General features: G+C 40.9%; 1 protein-coding gene across 2 annotated transcripts in view; it reads right to left on the bottom strand.

Annotated features, from left to right (window-relative positions):
- The window catches only part of ROCK2 (Rho associated coiled-coil containing protein kinase 2), a 104758-nt gene that overhangs the window by 51099 nt on the left and 38346 nt on the right, over positions 1 to 15313 (bottom strand). For both annotated transcript variants that reach the window (XM_083830564.1, XM_083830563.1), the window contains exon 2: positions 10676 to 10757. In XM_083830564.1, coding sequence (XP_083686690.1) covers positions 10676 to 10757 — 82 coding nt within the window. The remainder of the gene's footprint in view (positions 1 to 10675; positions 10758 to 15313) is intronic.

Here is a 15313-nt window from a genome sequence, read left to right as displayed (position 1 = left end):
CAAAGATTGTGGAATTCGATCCCAAGAAAGGAATTAAAAGGGACTTCAGACTTAATGGGGGAAAAAAAGGATCAGAGATGCAGTTAATTCAGTATGACATTAAAGACGGCATTGTCAGCGGGAAGTTAATGATAACAAATACCTGGTAAATAGTTTAACCATTCCTACATATTCCTGAAGGGCAACCTGGCAGGCTACAAGCAGTCTATGACATTCCTGACCATCGAGAGCATTTCTTTTAACCCCAGTGACCAGCAAGCCCAGTCAGGGAGGCACTCTGATCTGTTATTCACAAACCAGAAAGAACTGACCAGGGATGACAAAGTTAATGGCAGCCTTGGCTGAAGCGAGTGTGAGCTGGTGAAATTTAAGATCTGGAGAAAACTGAGGAGGGCAAACAGCAGGCCCTGGACTTCAGGAGAACAGACTACAGCTTGTTCAGGGGATTTACAGGCAGGATCCTGTGGGAAGCTACAGTGGAGGGCAGAAGAGTGGGTTGATCTTTGAAGATGACGTGTTCATAGCACAAGAACAGTCTGTTCTAGTTAGCTAGAAATCAAGCAGGCATGGCAGAAAGCCACGCTAGCTGAATGGGTAACCTCTGCCTCAACTCAAGCACAAAAAGCAAAGGTTTGGAACACGGAAGCTGAGCTGGGCTACCCCAAACCCAGCAGCAATACCCCAGGCACACGAGGATGGAATTGGGAAAGCCAAGCTCAGCTGGAGCTGAAACTAACCAGGGTTATGAAGGGCAACGAGCCTTTATAAAGCAGTAAAACTATCAATAAATGAAAGAATGATGCAAATGTGGGCCCCATGCTCTCAGTGGCGTAGGGCTTCAGTGGCAAAGGACATGGAGAAGATCAAGGTACTCTGTGCCTTTTTTGGCTCAGGCTTTACTGGCAAGCTCTGTTCACAGGCCTCCCAGCTCCCTGAAGCTAATAGCAGAATGTCGGGCAGCCACAGTAGAGGAAATCAGTATTAGGGACTTAATTACTACCTTCCCTGATAAGATGGAAGACGAAGGAAGAACAGTGTACGTGTCCTTTCCTTGACTGTAGCATGGCTTTCAATACAGCATCTCAGTGCATCTTTGCAGTCAAACAGGGAGGACACAAACTGCACGGAGAAATTACACGGCGAGTGGAAAACTTGCTGAAGCAGTGGTCAGAGGTTCACCTGTCCAAGTGGTTGCCAATTCCAAACAAGATGAGTTAGGATTGATACTGCCCCATATTGTTTAGTGTTTTTATGAATGGCCCAGAAGATAATAACAGTCTCCTCGTCGCAGGTTCACTGATAACATGGCAGGGAACACACTGGAGGGCAGGGCTGCTCTTAAGAGAACCACAGAATCATAGAACCACCAAGGTTGGAAAAGACCTTCAAGATTATCTGGTCCAACCATCCCCCTACTACCAATGTCAGCCACTAAACCATGTCCCTAAGCACCAGGTCCAACCTTTCCTTGAACACCCCGGGGACAGTGACTCCACCACCTCCCTGGGCAACCCATTCCAACGCTGACTGTTCTTTCTGAGAAGAAATGTCTCCTCATTTCCAACCTGAACCTGCCCTGGCGTGACTTGAGGCCATTCCCTCTAGTCCTATCACTAGTTACCTGGGAGAAGAGGCCGACCCCCAGCTCTCCATACCTTCCTTTCAGGTAGCTGTAGACAGCAATAAGGTCTCCCCCGAGCCTCCTCTTTCCCAGACTAAACAACCCCAGCTCCCTCAGCCGCTCCTCACAGGACTTGTGCTCCAGGCCCTTCACCAGCTCCGTAGCCCTGCTCTGGGCACGCCCCAGGGCCTCAATGTTCTTCTTGTAGTGAGGGGCCCAAAGCGGAACACAGTAGTCGAGGTGTAGCCCCACCAGCCAGAACGTAGCTTGAGAAAGGGGACCCAAGAGCCCTAGTGGACAACAGGATGAATGAATACGAACAAGCATTAAGCCTCTGCACTGACTGGACACCACCAGGCTGTTCTGGTAAATGCATAGCCAGTAGGCTGAGGGAAGTGATTCTTCCCCTAGTTGTTACTTCTGAGACCACATCTGGAAGGATGTATCCAGATTTGGTCTTCTCAGTGCAATAAAAAAAAATAAAAAATTAAACTCTCCCTAGCCTAGTGGAAGACCACCAAGATGCTTGAAGGGTTGGACCACACAAGGTACACTGAGAATATGAAAGAGCTGGAGATGTTCAGCTTGGGAAACCCAAATGGCTGGCCTAAACAGAAGCTGAAGGTTGTAGAGCCCAGCTCTTCTCAAGAGGTGCAGACTGAAAGGACAAGAGGCAACAGGTGAGTTGGCACATCAGAAATCCCACAGCACAGGAAAAAATCCCCACAAAGAAAGTGGTTAGCACAGCACAGATCGTCCAGGGGAACTGCAGATTCTCCATCTTTGGAAACTTTAAAAATTTAGCTGCACAAGGCCCTGAATAACCTGATCTAATGTCAAAACTGTTTTGCCTTTGAGCAGAGAGTTGGCCCAGATGATCTCCAGAGGTTCTTTCCAAACTGCACCATTCTACAATCCTGTGATTCTGCTGGCTTTCACTGCTGCTAGCACTGTGGCACACAAAATTTGGTGTACCAATAAGACTTGTGAAAGAATCCAGAGTGTGAACAGGAAAAGAAGCTGAGAGAATGCAGAGACCATTTTCTCGAGCAAATCATGAAAGCTTAGGCAGCAAGCACACAACAGCAACAGTGGTTCTCCCATGCAAAATTTATTATTTTGTTCATGCTGTGAACTAATTTTGCAGTCTGAGAAGGAAATGCAGTTATTCAAATGCAAATCAGAAGCTTTGGCACAAGACAGGGAGGACCAATGCAAATTTACAGGAAGCAGCAGTAGAGAAGGAGTATCAGCAGATTTCATGTCAGAGAGAATGTGCTATTCTCTGACTTGTTTGAGCCCAGAATGTTACATCTCACAAGGGAGAGGAATCACATGAATTTTATTTTCAAATGTTTCTGAGATGTTTCAAATGTTTTGAGGTATGTGAGATGAGATGGCACGGATTCAAACATGTAACAGTAGGTTGTAGATCTACATAGCTCCATTACTGGTCAGAAAATCACAGGAATACTTCAAAATATGTGTTCAAAATATAATAGAAACATTATGAACAATTTTAATACAGTTCCAGTGAAACTCTTTACGCAATTAGCATTGCAGTTAACACATTATATATATATAATGGTATATGTATTTTTATATCTATAAATATATATATCGTGCATATTTTGTGTGTAATCAAATGAGGTACCTGCTGAGGAATTACCAGTTTTATCATCCCTGTGAAATGTTAAAGATGGAATAATACTACTAACTCTACCAAGATTTAATGATCTTTGAAAAAAAATCTACGGAGACAGATGTTGTGGGTGTTATATAGATGAGATGGAGTTTCTGTTTTCTCATAAAGTTTAACAGATAGGGAATAGATAATCAAAGCATGGAACTAACTTGAAGCAAAACACAGGCTGCAAGAAGGCAAGCTCAGAGAAACCCTGAAGCAATGTCATATCTGCAGCATGCTGAATCATATGATTTGGTTCATGTATCACATAACACGACCTAACTCAAGGTGCAGAAGACCTTTCCAACACTATCCTTTTACTACAGAAAAACATTTCAGAAGGTTTGATGCAGCTCAGTTTGTATGCATAGATACCAGAGATTATATCTGACACACGAATTTGCAAAAACAGGAAGTCCAGCAGAAGAAAAATATCAACTTAAAATGTAGACACTAGATGGACTGCCCAGTCCCAGAATATGACGGCATTCTGACATTTGAGTTAAAATTTCTAAAATGTGAAAATATCATCACCTATGATTCAGGTTTCTTCATTGATATAGGAAGGACAAGGAATGCTAGACAGCAAGAGTGTTTAATGACACCTTCTGATTTACTACTTGAAAATGGCACTATAACCTTTAAACAAACGAAGCTTCACTTTCTGAAAGGGCAGAGTGGTTGGATCAGTCACTGACAGCTGGCAGCAAGAATGTAGCTGAAGGTTACAAGTGCTGGTGAAAATGGAACAAATACCTAACTAGAAGTATAAAACTGCGGGGGGCGAGGCTGGCGAGGCAAACTTTCATTCCTTTTAAAAAAAAAAAAAAAAGTTTCATATCCAGGTTATTTTCTTGGAAGTCAAAAAGAACATGTATCAGGCAGTTCTGGGGTGTGCATATACGAGGAATAGAGGAAGAAGAATGCAATGGAGTGAAATTTGACTATGTCTGATCTGTAAGAATAAATCACTGAGTGCTGCTAGGAAGTATAGTAAGTCGAAAGTGGCTGCTGTGGGCAAAAGTCTAGCCAGAAGTGAAGCTGAAGTACAGCCAGGAAGTGCTGCAATCTCACACCCTCCCAAAACCAAACAAAAAGCACAACAGAAATACTGAGGCAGGTATGCATTAAGTAAAGGTGTTTGGGGAACACAAGCTGCTGGGCAACTTGTGGAAGGAGCAAAAACTAGGACTCAACTTCAGACAGCCTAACGTCTCCTCCACAGAAAAGTAAGACAGACATTTTGTTTTCCACAGATAAAATGAATAGAATATACAGAAAGAGAAAGTAGCTTTCCTCTGACTCACAGAGGAGACATCCCTGACCTAATGAAAGTAAGCCTGCACATACCCAAATGGCAAAATTTTAATTTTCCATTTAATAACAATGACATATATTTCACAGCCCAGAGGAGGGCCACAAAAATGATCAAAGTGCTGGAACATTTCTCCCATGAAAACAGGCTGAGAGATTTGGGATTATTTAGCCTGGAGAAGAGAAGGCTCCAGGGAGACCTTAGTGCAGCCATTTAATACATAAAAGGGGCTTATAAGAAAGACAAAGAAAGACTTCTTACCAGGGCCCTTAGTGACAGGACAAGAGATAAGAGTTTTAAACTAAAAGAGGGTAGATTTAGGTTGAATATAAGGAACAAATTTGTTATGATGAGGGTGGTGAGATACTGGAATGTATAGCCCAGAGAGTTGTGAAAGCCCCGTCATAGCAAGTGTTCAAAATCAGGTTGGACCCCATTTTAGTAGTGACAACCTGAAAATAGTGACAGATATCCCCCTGCCCAAGGAAGGACACTGGATTAGTTTACATTTAAAGGTCCCTTCCAACCTAAACCATTCTATGATGCTATTTGTTAATACATGCAAGACATCCTGTCTTAAATTTTGTGGGCCTAATTCATGCTCCTCTTAGAAAAACTTGATTATTTGATATCTCCCCATCACTACGCTTAACAGAATGACAGCATTAAAAATGAAAATGAAGCCAAACCTGCTCTCGTGGCTGCAATGACCTGGCAAGTTGTAGCCTTAAAGAAGCCAAGAGAAAATAAAAGAGGAAATTAACTCATTAACTCAACATAAAATCTAAATTTCTAAGATTTCTCTTGGCATGCAACACTTCACCTGTGTCACTGACAAGAAGTACGTAACACAGAATTAGAATCATGACAGGCATTAATGCCATAAGAGATAATGAATTTCTGTTGATAACTGTATAGCACCTTCAAGTGACATAACAAAATGTAAGCGAAGGAATTAGAAATGTTAATTTTGCAAGAAGTTCATCTTAGTAAATACAACTCAAAGTAACCATAATTGCTTAGTTAACAATTGCTTGGAGACGAATATGGTAACAGCAACCTGCCAGGAAGTCTCTTCAAGCCTTTAGCTCACGCACAAGTGACATGCCTGCAGCAGAAGTTCCTTCTACAGTAAAGAAGTTTGTTGCCATTACACCTTGGAAGTTCACCATCCTCCAAAACATCAGCAAATCATTGTAACAATAGACGTTTCCAGTCTTTGAGTGGTGCTGGATAACGCATAGGAAGTTGTTGATCAGTTTACGGAGTTCAGGCTTCTGGATTGTACCAGGCCTGTTGATGGAACCATTCCCTATGCAGGCTGGTCTTCCTTGAAAACCATTCTTCATTCCCTTCTATTCTTGACAATAGATTATCAACAATTAAATATATTTTGTGCATAAAATTGTCGCTTAATTATTTAATTTTCCTTCTCCCAGAAGTTAAGGCAGCTAACAGGCTATGGTAGTACCATAGTGGAAGACAACTTGAAAAAGGCATAATACACAAGACATGATTCAACACTTAAGCAAATCTCAGATGGCAGAAAAAGAGACTTGGAAGAATTTACTCAATCTGTTGTCATAGCCTAGATGACAGGCAAGGAAAAGAAAAGGAAAGATTTATTACATCAAGACCATCCTGGAAAACTCAAGCTTCTTCTCTAAAATTAGCAAGCTAATTTTTGTTCTCAGAGGACTATGAAATTCCTCTCATTGTTTTTGGAATTAGATATTACGTTATGCTTTCCTGTCCCATGAATACTCAGAAAAAAAAAAAAGGCAGTTTAAACAGAATCCTAACAGTAGACTAAAGCAATTTAGAAAACTGAAAAGGAGTGCCCCATGTGATAAATACATGCTCTACTTTGGTTCCATGTTTTGGAAAAAATGGCAAGAAAACAGAATAATAAGGCATGGTGGCTTTTACCCATCTGCGCAGCTGAACTCCACCACAACTGCTCTCTCACTCCCCCTCCTCAAAGGGAAAGGGGGAGAAAATAGGATGGAAAGGGCTCAAGGGTTGAGATAAGGACAGGGAGATCACTCAACAATTAGTCATGGACAAAACAGACTCGGCACTGGGAGATTAATATAATTTATTGCCTACCACTTTCAGACTAGAACAGTGAGAAACCAAAAAGCACACTAAAACCACCTTCCCCCATCCACTGTCTTCCACCTCCTCCCCCCAAGCAGCACAGGGGAACAGGGAATGGGGGCTGCAGTCAGTCCCTGACACGTCTCCGCCGCTCCTTCACGGTCACTCTCTGCCCCTGCTCCACGTGGGGTCCCTCCCACGGGATGCCGTCCTTCCCGAACTGAGCCTGCGGGGGCTGCCCACAGGCAGCAGCTCTTCAAGAACTGCTCCCACACGGCTCCGTACCACGGGGTCCATCCCCCAGGAGCAAACTGCTCCAGCACGGGTCCCCCACGGGCGGCAGCTCCCCCCAGACCCCCTGCTCCTGCGTGGGCTCCTCTCCACGGGCTGCAGCTCCGGCCCGGGGCCTGCTCCTGCGGGGGCTCTCCATGGGCCGCAGCCTCCTCCAGGCCACATCCACCTGCTCCACCGGGGGCTCCTCCACGGGCTGCAGCGTGGAGATCTGCTCCATGTGGGACCCATGGGCTGCAGGGGGACAGCCTGCTCCACCAGGGGCCTCTCCACAGGCCGCAGGGGAACTTCTGCTGCGTGCCTGGAGCACCTCCTGCCCTCCTGCTGCACTGACCTTGGGGGCTGCAGGGCTGCTTCTCTTACATGTTCTCACTCCCCTCTTTCCATGCTGCTATTGTGCAGCAGGTTGTATTTTGTGTGTGTTTTTTTTTTTTCTTTACCCCTTTCTTCAGTCTTTCAGTCTGCTCTCCCAGAGGCCCACCCAGCATCGCCCACTGGCTCGGTGGTGGCCAGCAGTAAGGTCCCTTTTGGAGCTGGCTCTGATCTGACATGGGGCAGCTGCTGGGCTCTGCTCACAGAGACCGCCCCTGCAGCCACCCTGCTTCAAAATCTTTGCTACATGAACCCAATTCATAAGGGAAAGCAGGTGGTAAAAAAGTTTCTTGCATATTAGACACATGAAGAGACTTCTTCTGCAGCGTTAACAGAAGCAGAATATACCAAACTCTTACAGTACATGCAATTAATAAATTTTAACTCTGTGAAATGAGCTAACACTTGAATTTCAGCTTGAAACTATGCATTGAGCTGAGTATCAATTAATGTCTCATCTGAGATGTAAACTTTTCATATTAAAATAAGCCATCTACAAAACATTAAACCTACTACTAATGACTTGCAGTAAATTTGAATTAGGGTCTATTCAAATCCCTGGGACTATGGTAAAAAAATGCTCTTCTGAAAGTATTATAGTGAAAGAACTGATTAAATTGACTAAAATTGTCATGATTATTGCACCATTTTGCACATTTTTTAAAGATTCATGTAACGTGGATAAGAACACTTGCTTTACTTTGCATTATAGAGTGCTTAACTCACAAAATGGCCATGACACCTCTGTGCAGCTGCCTCAGGCCGCCTTTCTGCCTGGAAGAGGGATGCAGGCTCCAGATTCCCCAAACAGACCACTCACCAGAGGTCTGTCAGAACCTTTTGACAATAAAGCTCATCCAGGCATTTGCTACAGCTCTTCAGATGCTGACAAAAATGAGAAGAGACAAGAACTCGTTGTTCCCTAACCTAAGACAAGAACTTAGTCTTCCATAAATTAATACTACTCCCAACTCCTCTTCCAACACCACAACAGCAAGAGGCTTCAGCAAGCATGGGTATACTCTTCCCTTCAACTGATACTTACAATGGTTTCCAAAAAGACATGGATATTGGTTCAACTTTAAACTGCATAAAATGGCAAGGACAGTAAGAATCTGACTTTTTTTATTTATTTTTTTTTCCTGTACCTGATCAGATCCTTTTATGCTGGTACAAATAGTGGAGAAGTGATATGAAAATCTGCAACTGGTTGTTTTTTTATTTTGCCTGACTTGTTCTTACAAAAATAAACCAACAAAACTACCAACCCACCATCTGCATTAATTCTGATCAGTTCCCCAGCCTGGTTCAAACAAACCACACACACCTGAATTGGACAAGACTGAAACAAATCGCAGGTTTCTGATTCTTTCAGTTGCAATGCCAATGCATTACCAGCTTCAAAGGTCTAGAAAATTCTCACTTCAAAACACTTTTTTTTCAAAAGCTGTAAATCACAGAAGATATGCAGCACTACTTTTCATTCTCTCCCAGGCAGTACTGAAACACAAGTTACATTGGTAAATTCTTCAAAGAGATGAATGACTTCACAATGTGTGAACCAAAATAGTCACCTCTTACACGTTTTTGGTTTGTTCTCTCCCTCACTCCCCAAAGTACAACAGATAAGGATAAAGTGAAAACTCTTAATTAACTACTGTGAATTTAAAGACTTGTCTATCTGTAAGTGACAGATTTTTAAAAACATATCTGAGGTCTCTTTATCTGTTATTCATCTATTTCAACCAAAAACTGACAGCTGACTTAAAAAACAAGGGCAGTAATAAAACTGTGAACCAAATAAGGTGATTGTGTTTCTGCCACTGCTGGTAGCACGGCTGCCACATCAGATGCTTAGTAATATTTAACACAGTAACGGGAGAGAAGCTGGGGTAGAAGAAGGAGCAGCAGTCTTCAGAAAAGGGAACAGACAGCAAGAATATCCAGGGGCTGAAGAAAAAAAAAAAAAAAGCACATACATTTTCCAAGGTTTAGTTGTTTTCCCATAGCTTCTATTTTGAATGCCTCATGAATATTGGTCCTTGTAGAAAATGTTTATAGTTTTGTCTTACTGCAAAAATAGTATTCCAATGTACATGCGGATCTGAACAGCTCATAAAAGTTACTGTCATTTAAATCACTTTCATATTTTCTGCAAATAGGTCTTTTCCTCTCACATCACACTTATAATACACAGTTGCAGGTAACAAAATTACTTAAAACCCTGTTCCTGACCTTTTCTTTTAAAAATATCTACTTGCATTCATTTTAACTTAGGACTAAGAAAAATCCCAAGGTATGCCTCCACTTCTAACCTGCTGTTTCTTATTTATTCTGTATTCAAGCTATGGAGCTCTGCAAAACTTCACAGAGAAGCACTGAACTCCAAACATAAGAACTCACTACAAAGGACTACACCAGCAACCACTTATTTGAGAGGCATGAATGGAAATTCAAAGAAGTCCTAGAGCAATGGAGAGCAGACTCATAATTCTTACTGGAAATGAATCAAAAGAGGAGTGGCTGATAGACTGCATTCACAGTAACCTTGACACGTGCAAATTTTTTTTAGTTTAAACAACAAAGAGTTATCCCAAAAAGTCTTACTCACTGCAACTTATATTTTAAAGCAAATAATCCACTATTTGTACAATATTTTGTTTATGTATATATGTACATAGATGAAAAACATTTTAAGAAGATAAAGTACAGTTACTCTTAAGTTAAAGTCAAAATAAAGTTAACTCTTACTGTAACAGTCTTAGATTTTCACATGCTCAATAAACACTAAAATCCTGTCAACAATTAATTTGTGCAAAATCGAACATTTACACAAAGGTCCAAAAATGCACCCATAGATTTTAAGGTACAAAAATTAAGTTTTAAAATCAACAGAAGATGTCTTTGCCAGGTTAAATAAGACTTTCTATACAGTGTTTACATTTTGCATAATTCTTACTTCATAATAACTGGGATATGTTTTGCAAATTACTTCACAGCACATACTCAAAATAAATATTTAACATAGAAGGATTTTTCTAACTGTAGTTTTAAAAATTACACTCTACAGTCAGTATTTTCCAATACATTTTCATCAAAATAACAACTCCCTAAAATGAAACATCTCCATAACAAGTGGTCCTTCAAAGCCTTCTTTAACATCTTTCTTAATAAAGTCAGAGGTACAATAATTAGTAAAAAAAAAAAATCAGCAATGCATTTCTGACCACTCAGCTCCTACAACTACAATCACAACAATGTCATTGTTAAAAGGCCACTTGCAACTTACATCTATTTAGGAAATTATCAATGTTCTTGTTCTTCCTCAGTGCTGGGTAATCCAGATCAAGGACCAAAGAATTCAAGCCATCCTGAAAAGAAATAAAAATACGTTAACCGAGTACTAAAGGAATAACTACTAAAGGAATAATTACCACTTTTCTTAAGAGATACTATGCTGAGACTGGTTGTATGTTATTTAAACGTATTATATTCCTAGTAGGAAAATAAAACAAGCTCTCAAGTATGCTTATACACCACTCACCCCAAAGCAGTACACAAAACACAGTGACAGGTTCCAGGCTGGTCTAGAAACAGTGCAGATACACTACCACTAATTAGTGGCACTGGGACTTAAACTGAAGTAGTAGTTTTAATCTTAACCAGTAAGCAATCTTAATGCTTAAAGAGGGATTTAATTACCCACGTTATTATTTTGATCACATTCTCTCTACCTTCTCATTCTGGCTGTTCAAAATCTGACAGCATATTTTTGCTCTTCGAAGGAAGACATGACGGTTCACCACATAATTCAAGCTCACAAGACGATACCGCTTAATTTTAAGGTGAGTCAAAAAAAGAAAGCAGAAGCCTGTGAACCATCCTGCTAATCAATGCTTTCATCAGCTATCAATGCTGCCATCTCCACAACCGAGACCTCTCAGAACAGCAAAGAACAACATCACCAAAATCTGACCTAAAAATAGTCTCTTAAACGCCTGCTCCAAGGCTTAAACTCAATTCCACCTTTCAGCAGCCTAGAAGAACTTTACGGGTTATTCTCCAAAACACACAGCCTTTTCCAGTAACACAAGGACAAATAAAACTAAAAATTAGTTTCAGACATTGGGAGCCAGAGACTGCACTCATACTCAGCATCTCCAGTGTTTTGCCTTAACTGACGGTTTCGTTCACTGCTCTAAGAATAAAACCCAGAGATTCCTTCTTAAGGTTTTTGAACCTCGGCAGGGCACAGAGCTTATAGCCAGAGACCACATCATCTTTATTAATAAGCAACCAACAGAACTGCACAGCCTTCTTAACACCCAATACACATAAACGAGCCTATAGCTAACAATCCACACAATTATTTTTAAATATGCCTGGTAAGGGACTGTTTCTGTTGCAAATTCACTAAAATTATTATTGTTGTTCTAATAATATACCTACCTGGATAGACTTAAAGGCAGGGCCCAAGATTATTAGATACCCACCAAATGCCAGCCTATGCTAAATATGTATATATACAAATAAGACTCATCTGTAGAGATGTCACTTTTCAGTTTCACCGCATAAAAACATTAATGATTAAGCACATTTTCAAAGCTGAGACATTCAATTGCTTTGTTTTTATATTTTATCTTATTTGTTTTGCCTCCTGGCAAATGAAAGTGTCTTGGGAAACATCACTAGCAGCCACGAGACCGTTTATGGAAAACAGGAGTGGCTGAAGGAATCACAGATGTATTTGTGTGATTTCCTATACAGATGACTAAAGGTCAGAGACTACAAGCTTGCCTTTCCTCTTTAATTGGTGTGAAAACATAATTAGCATCCCATTAGGATCATCTGTGGGGTTCCTAACTGGACTACAATTATTGTATTTGACGTAATCATAAAACATCAGACTCACAGACGCATTACAACATTGCATGAAGCATAAAACTTCATCAAAGGCAAAAACTCTTGAAAGGTCATCCCAATAAGTAGGAAATCAAGCAAAGGAAGCAGGAGGCCTGCCTGGATGAAGAAAGAGCTGCACTCAGACATGAAAAGAAGCGAGGGCAGGTGACCCAGGAGGACGGACCTGATGTCCCATCGTGCAGGGACAGTGTCAGGAAACCCAAGGCTGACCTGGAGGTGAGGGAAGGGGATGGAGAAAATGCTCCTGAAAACCATTTCCAAACACATGAACGGCAAAGTGATCAGTAATAGTCAGCATGGATTCATGAAGGAGCAATCACGCTTTACCAAGCTGACAGCCTTCTGTAATGAGGCAACTAGTTTGTGGACAAGGGGAAAACCGTGGATGTTGTTTACCTCAATTCTATAAGATTTTTGGCACTGTCTTCCGCTGCATGCTCATAAACAAGCTGACAAAGCATGGGTTACACAAGTGGGAGGTGAGAGGATTGAAGACAGGCTGAAAGACTGGGCCTGGAAGACTTTGATCAGGGGCAGAAAGCCCAGTTGAAGGCCAGTCACTAGTGGTACACCCCAAGGCTCGATACTGGGGCCGGCAATGTTTAACAGCTTTATTAATGACTTGCTGCACCCTGCAAACAAACAAAAATAAACTAGGGCACGCGGCTGACACACCAGAGGGTTGGGCTGCTATCCAAATGGACCTCAACTGCACAGCAAGAACGTCAAGGGGAAATGCAGCAGGGGAGGAACAACCCCAGGCACAGGCTTCACTTTTTAGACCTTTTTTTATTTTTCTTTTAGACATAACTTTTTAGAACTTCTTTATTAAAGCAAACATAAAAGCATTAGTAAGCCCAAAGGGAAGGCGATGAATAATGCACAGTATCAATCGTTAATTACTTTAAGAACAATACTTATAGCCATTACTTAAGTCTCGATCATAACTGCTACTGCAAAACCCATTAAGGAGAAAGGAGCGATGCACTAGGACATCATACTCGTCTTTCAGAGGGATAGAAGACAGTACCTATTCTTAAATTTGATTAAATTTTTATGAAAGATACAATAAATCTAAAACAAAGTAACAAAGCTGTTAAATGCTCATGAATTAGTCCCTGCATGAATTGTACAGGAGTTGTCCGATGACCTGGACATAACCACCTGAAAGGATTCTGAGCACAGACGACTTCCTGCAAAATAATGTAATAGACTATGTCATTCCAAACTCTTTATTTAGCAAGTACTGCCTTCCAAAAAAGGACAACTTATTCTACCAGACAGAGCATGTCAGCAGAAATACACATCTTTACCTTGCAACATGTAGAAAAGGACCATATTGGATGATATGATGGAGAAGAGATGGGCCATCTTTTAAAATTTCACCTAGCACAATGAAGTCCCAATCCCAATGAGCTGGTAGTCTAGCTCTAACAACACGTAACTCTAACAACAAATACTTACACTATTTCTTTCTTCATAGTCTAATTCCTTATTTACCACTTATTTGCCATTCTTCCTTCTTTGTTACTGAAACTATCACTAACAACTGCCTGTGCATTTTAAGGGAGAAGATGTAAAACACATCTTCAAGATGTGTCAACACAGATCAGTGTGGCACATTTCTATTCTTCATATTTTGGGGGGAGAAAAGAGTGGAGCTCAATTGCTATTTTAATGCTTTCTAGGCAAAGATATTTTAGAGGTTGCCCAAGTAAAACATTGTTAGGATGCTCTATTTATATCTTATTCACAAAGGTAAAATAATAAAGTTAGCAACTCCAAAAGACGTTTTAGTGAAGCTGGATTACAAGGTCCAAAAGAACCATAACTTCCAATTTAAACTGAGCTGTACTTAATTATTTTAGATATCACCTTTTTTCCTTTGTCATTCCAATTCCAAAAGGTTTTTTTTTTTGTTTTATTTTTTGGGGGTGGGAGGAAGGCGGTGCAGGGATATAAAAAAACCTGAACCATATTTGCAGATAATTTTTGATTAGCTCTGTCTCCTTTTCATGGACCGCTGGTAACAATTTTCACAAGTAGCTATTAGAAACAGAAATTTGAGAAGAGCGCAACTGCCTGGTAACTATTTGGAAGTCTCCTAGCTCTTGTGGATATAACGATGCAGTTGGCATCAGAGAGGTGATTAGTATCAGCATCATGACAAACAGAGTGTCAATTTGTTTTTATCCCTGTGAACAAACCTTATTAGCATCTTTCAAAGACAGGATTCTATGCTCTTAAACATAATTTTAAGTTAAGGGATTGCAAATTCTTATCAACATGTACTTTATAAAGACTTGTGTCTTGCACGTTAGCATTTTGTTAAAAAGTGTTTCACTAAAGCTTTACATTTTCATTAAAAGGCCCTTGTTTACATTACTTAACACTAAAATTGCACTACAGTTAGGTTGGGTCAAAAGACTACACAGTAAAACAGAACACTCAAACCAAAGATAAGCAATCCAGGAAATGACATCTCCTCTGTCTAGGCCTCACAGATAAGTCACTTGAACCAGGAAATATGTTATTAAAGTGATTTCACTGTTCGCTTCCTCTTTCTGCCATTACAAAAGGTTCAGAAGCTAAACAGGACAAAAATAGCAGCTTCCAAACAAACACGTTGTTGGCAAAGACAGCTCTCTCTGCCCACACCATTCCATTAAAAGCCTTTTGCTCTTGGCAAACAGGCTGAAACACTCTCCCTAGATTGTCTTCCAACAGTGAAGTCCAAAGTAGATATTTTTGCACCACCATCCTACATCAGGAGAGAAGAGCTCCAGGCCACTGCGGCAGCAGAAATCGCCTCTGGGGACAACGTGGAGTTTTACTTTCTCAGAGAGCAACTTGTACTGTTGCAGACCTGGATGAAATCACGAAAAAATAGGCAAGAAAAATTCAGGAGATATGAGAACTAGTAAATGTTCGTTTTTTCTCTCTGACAAAAGCGACTGTTATAGGGAAAAATAACGGTAGCTTCCAACCAGGTCAATGTTAATTG

This window comes from Anser anser, assembly GCF_964211835.1.
Source record: "Anser anser genome assembly, chromosome: 3".
NCBI classification, from domain to species: Eukaryota; Metazoa; Chordata; class Aves; order Anseriformes; family Anatidae; genus Anser; species Anser anser.
Note: the sequence above shows the minus strand (reverse complement) of the source record. Positions and strands in the feature narration are given on the sequence as shown.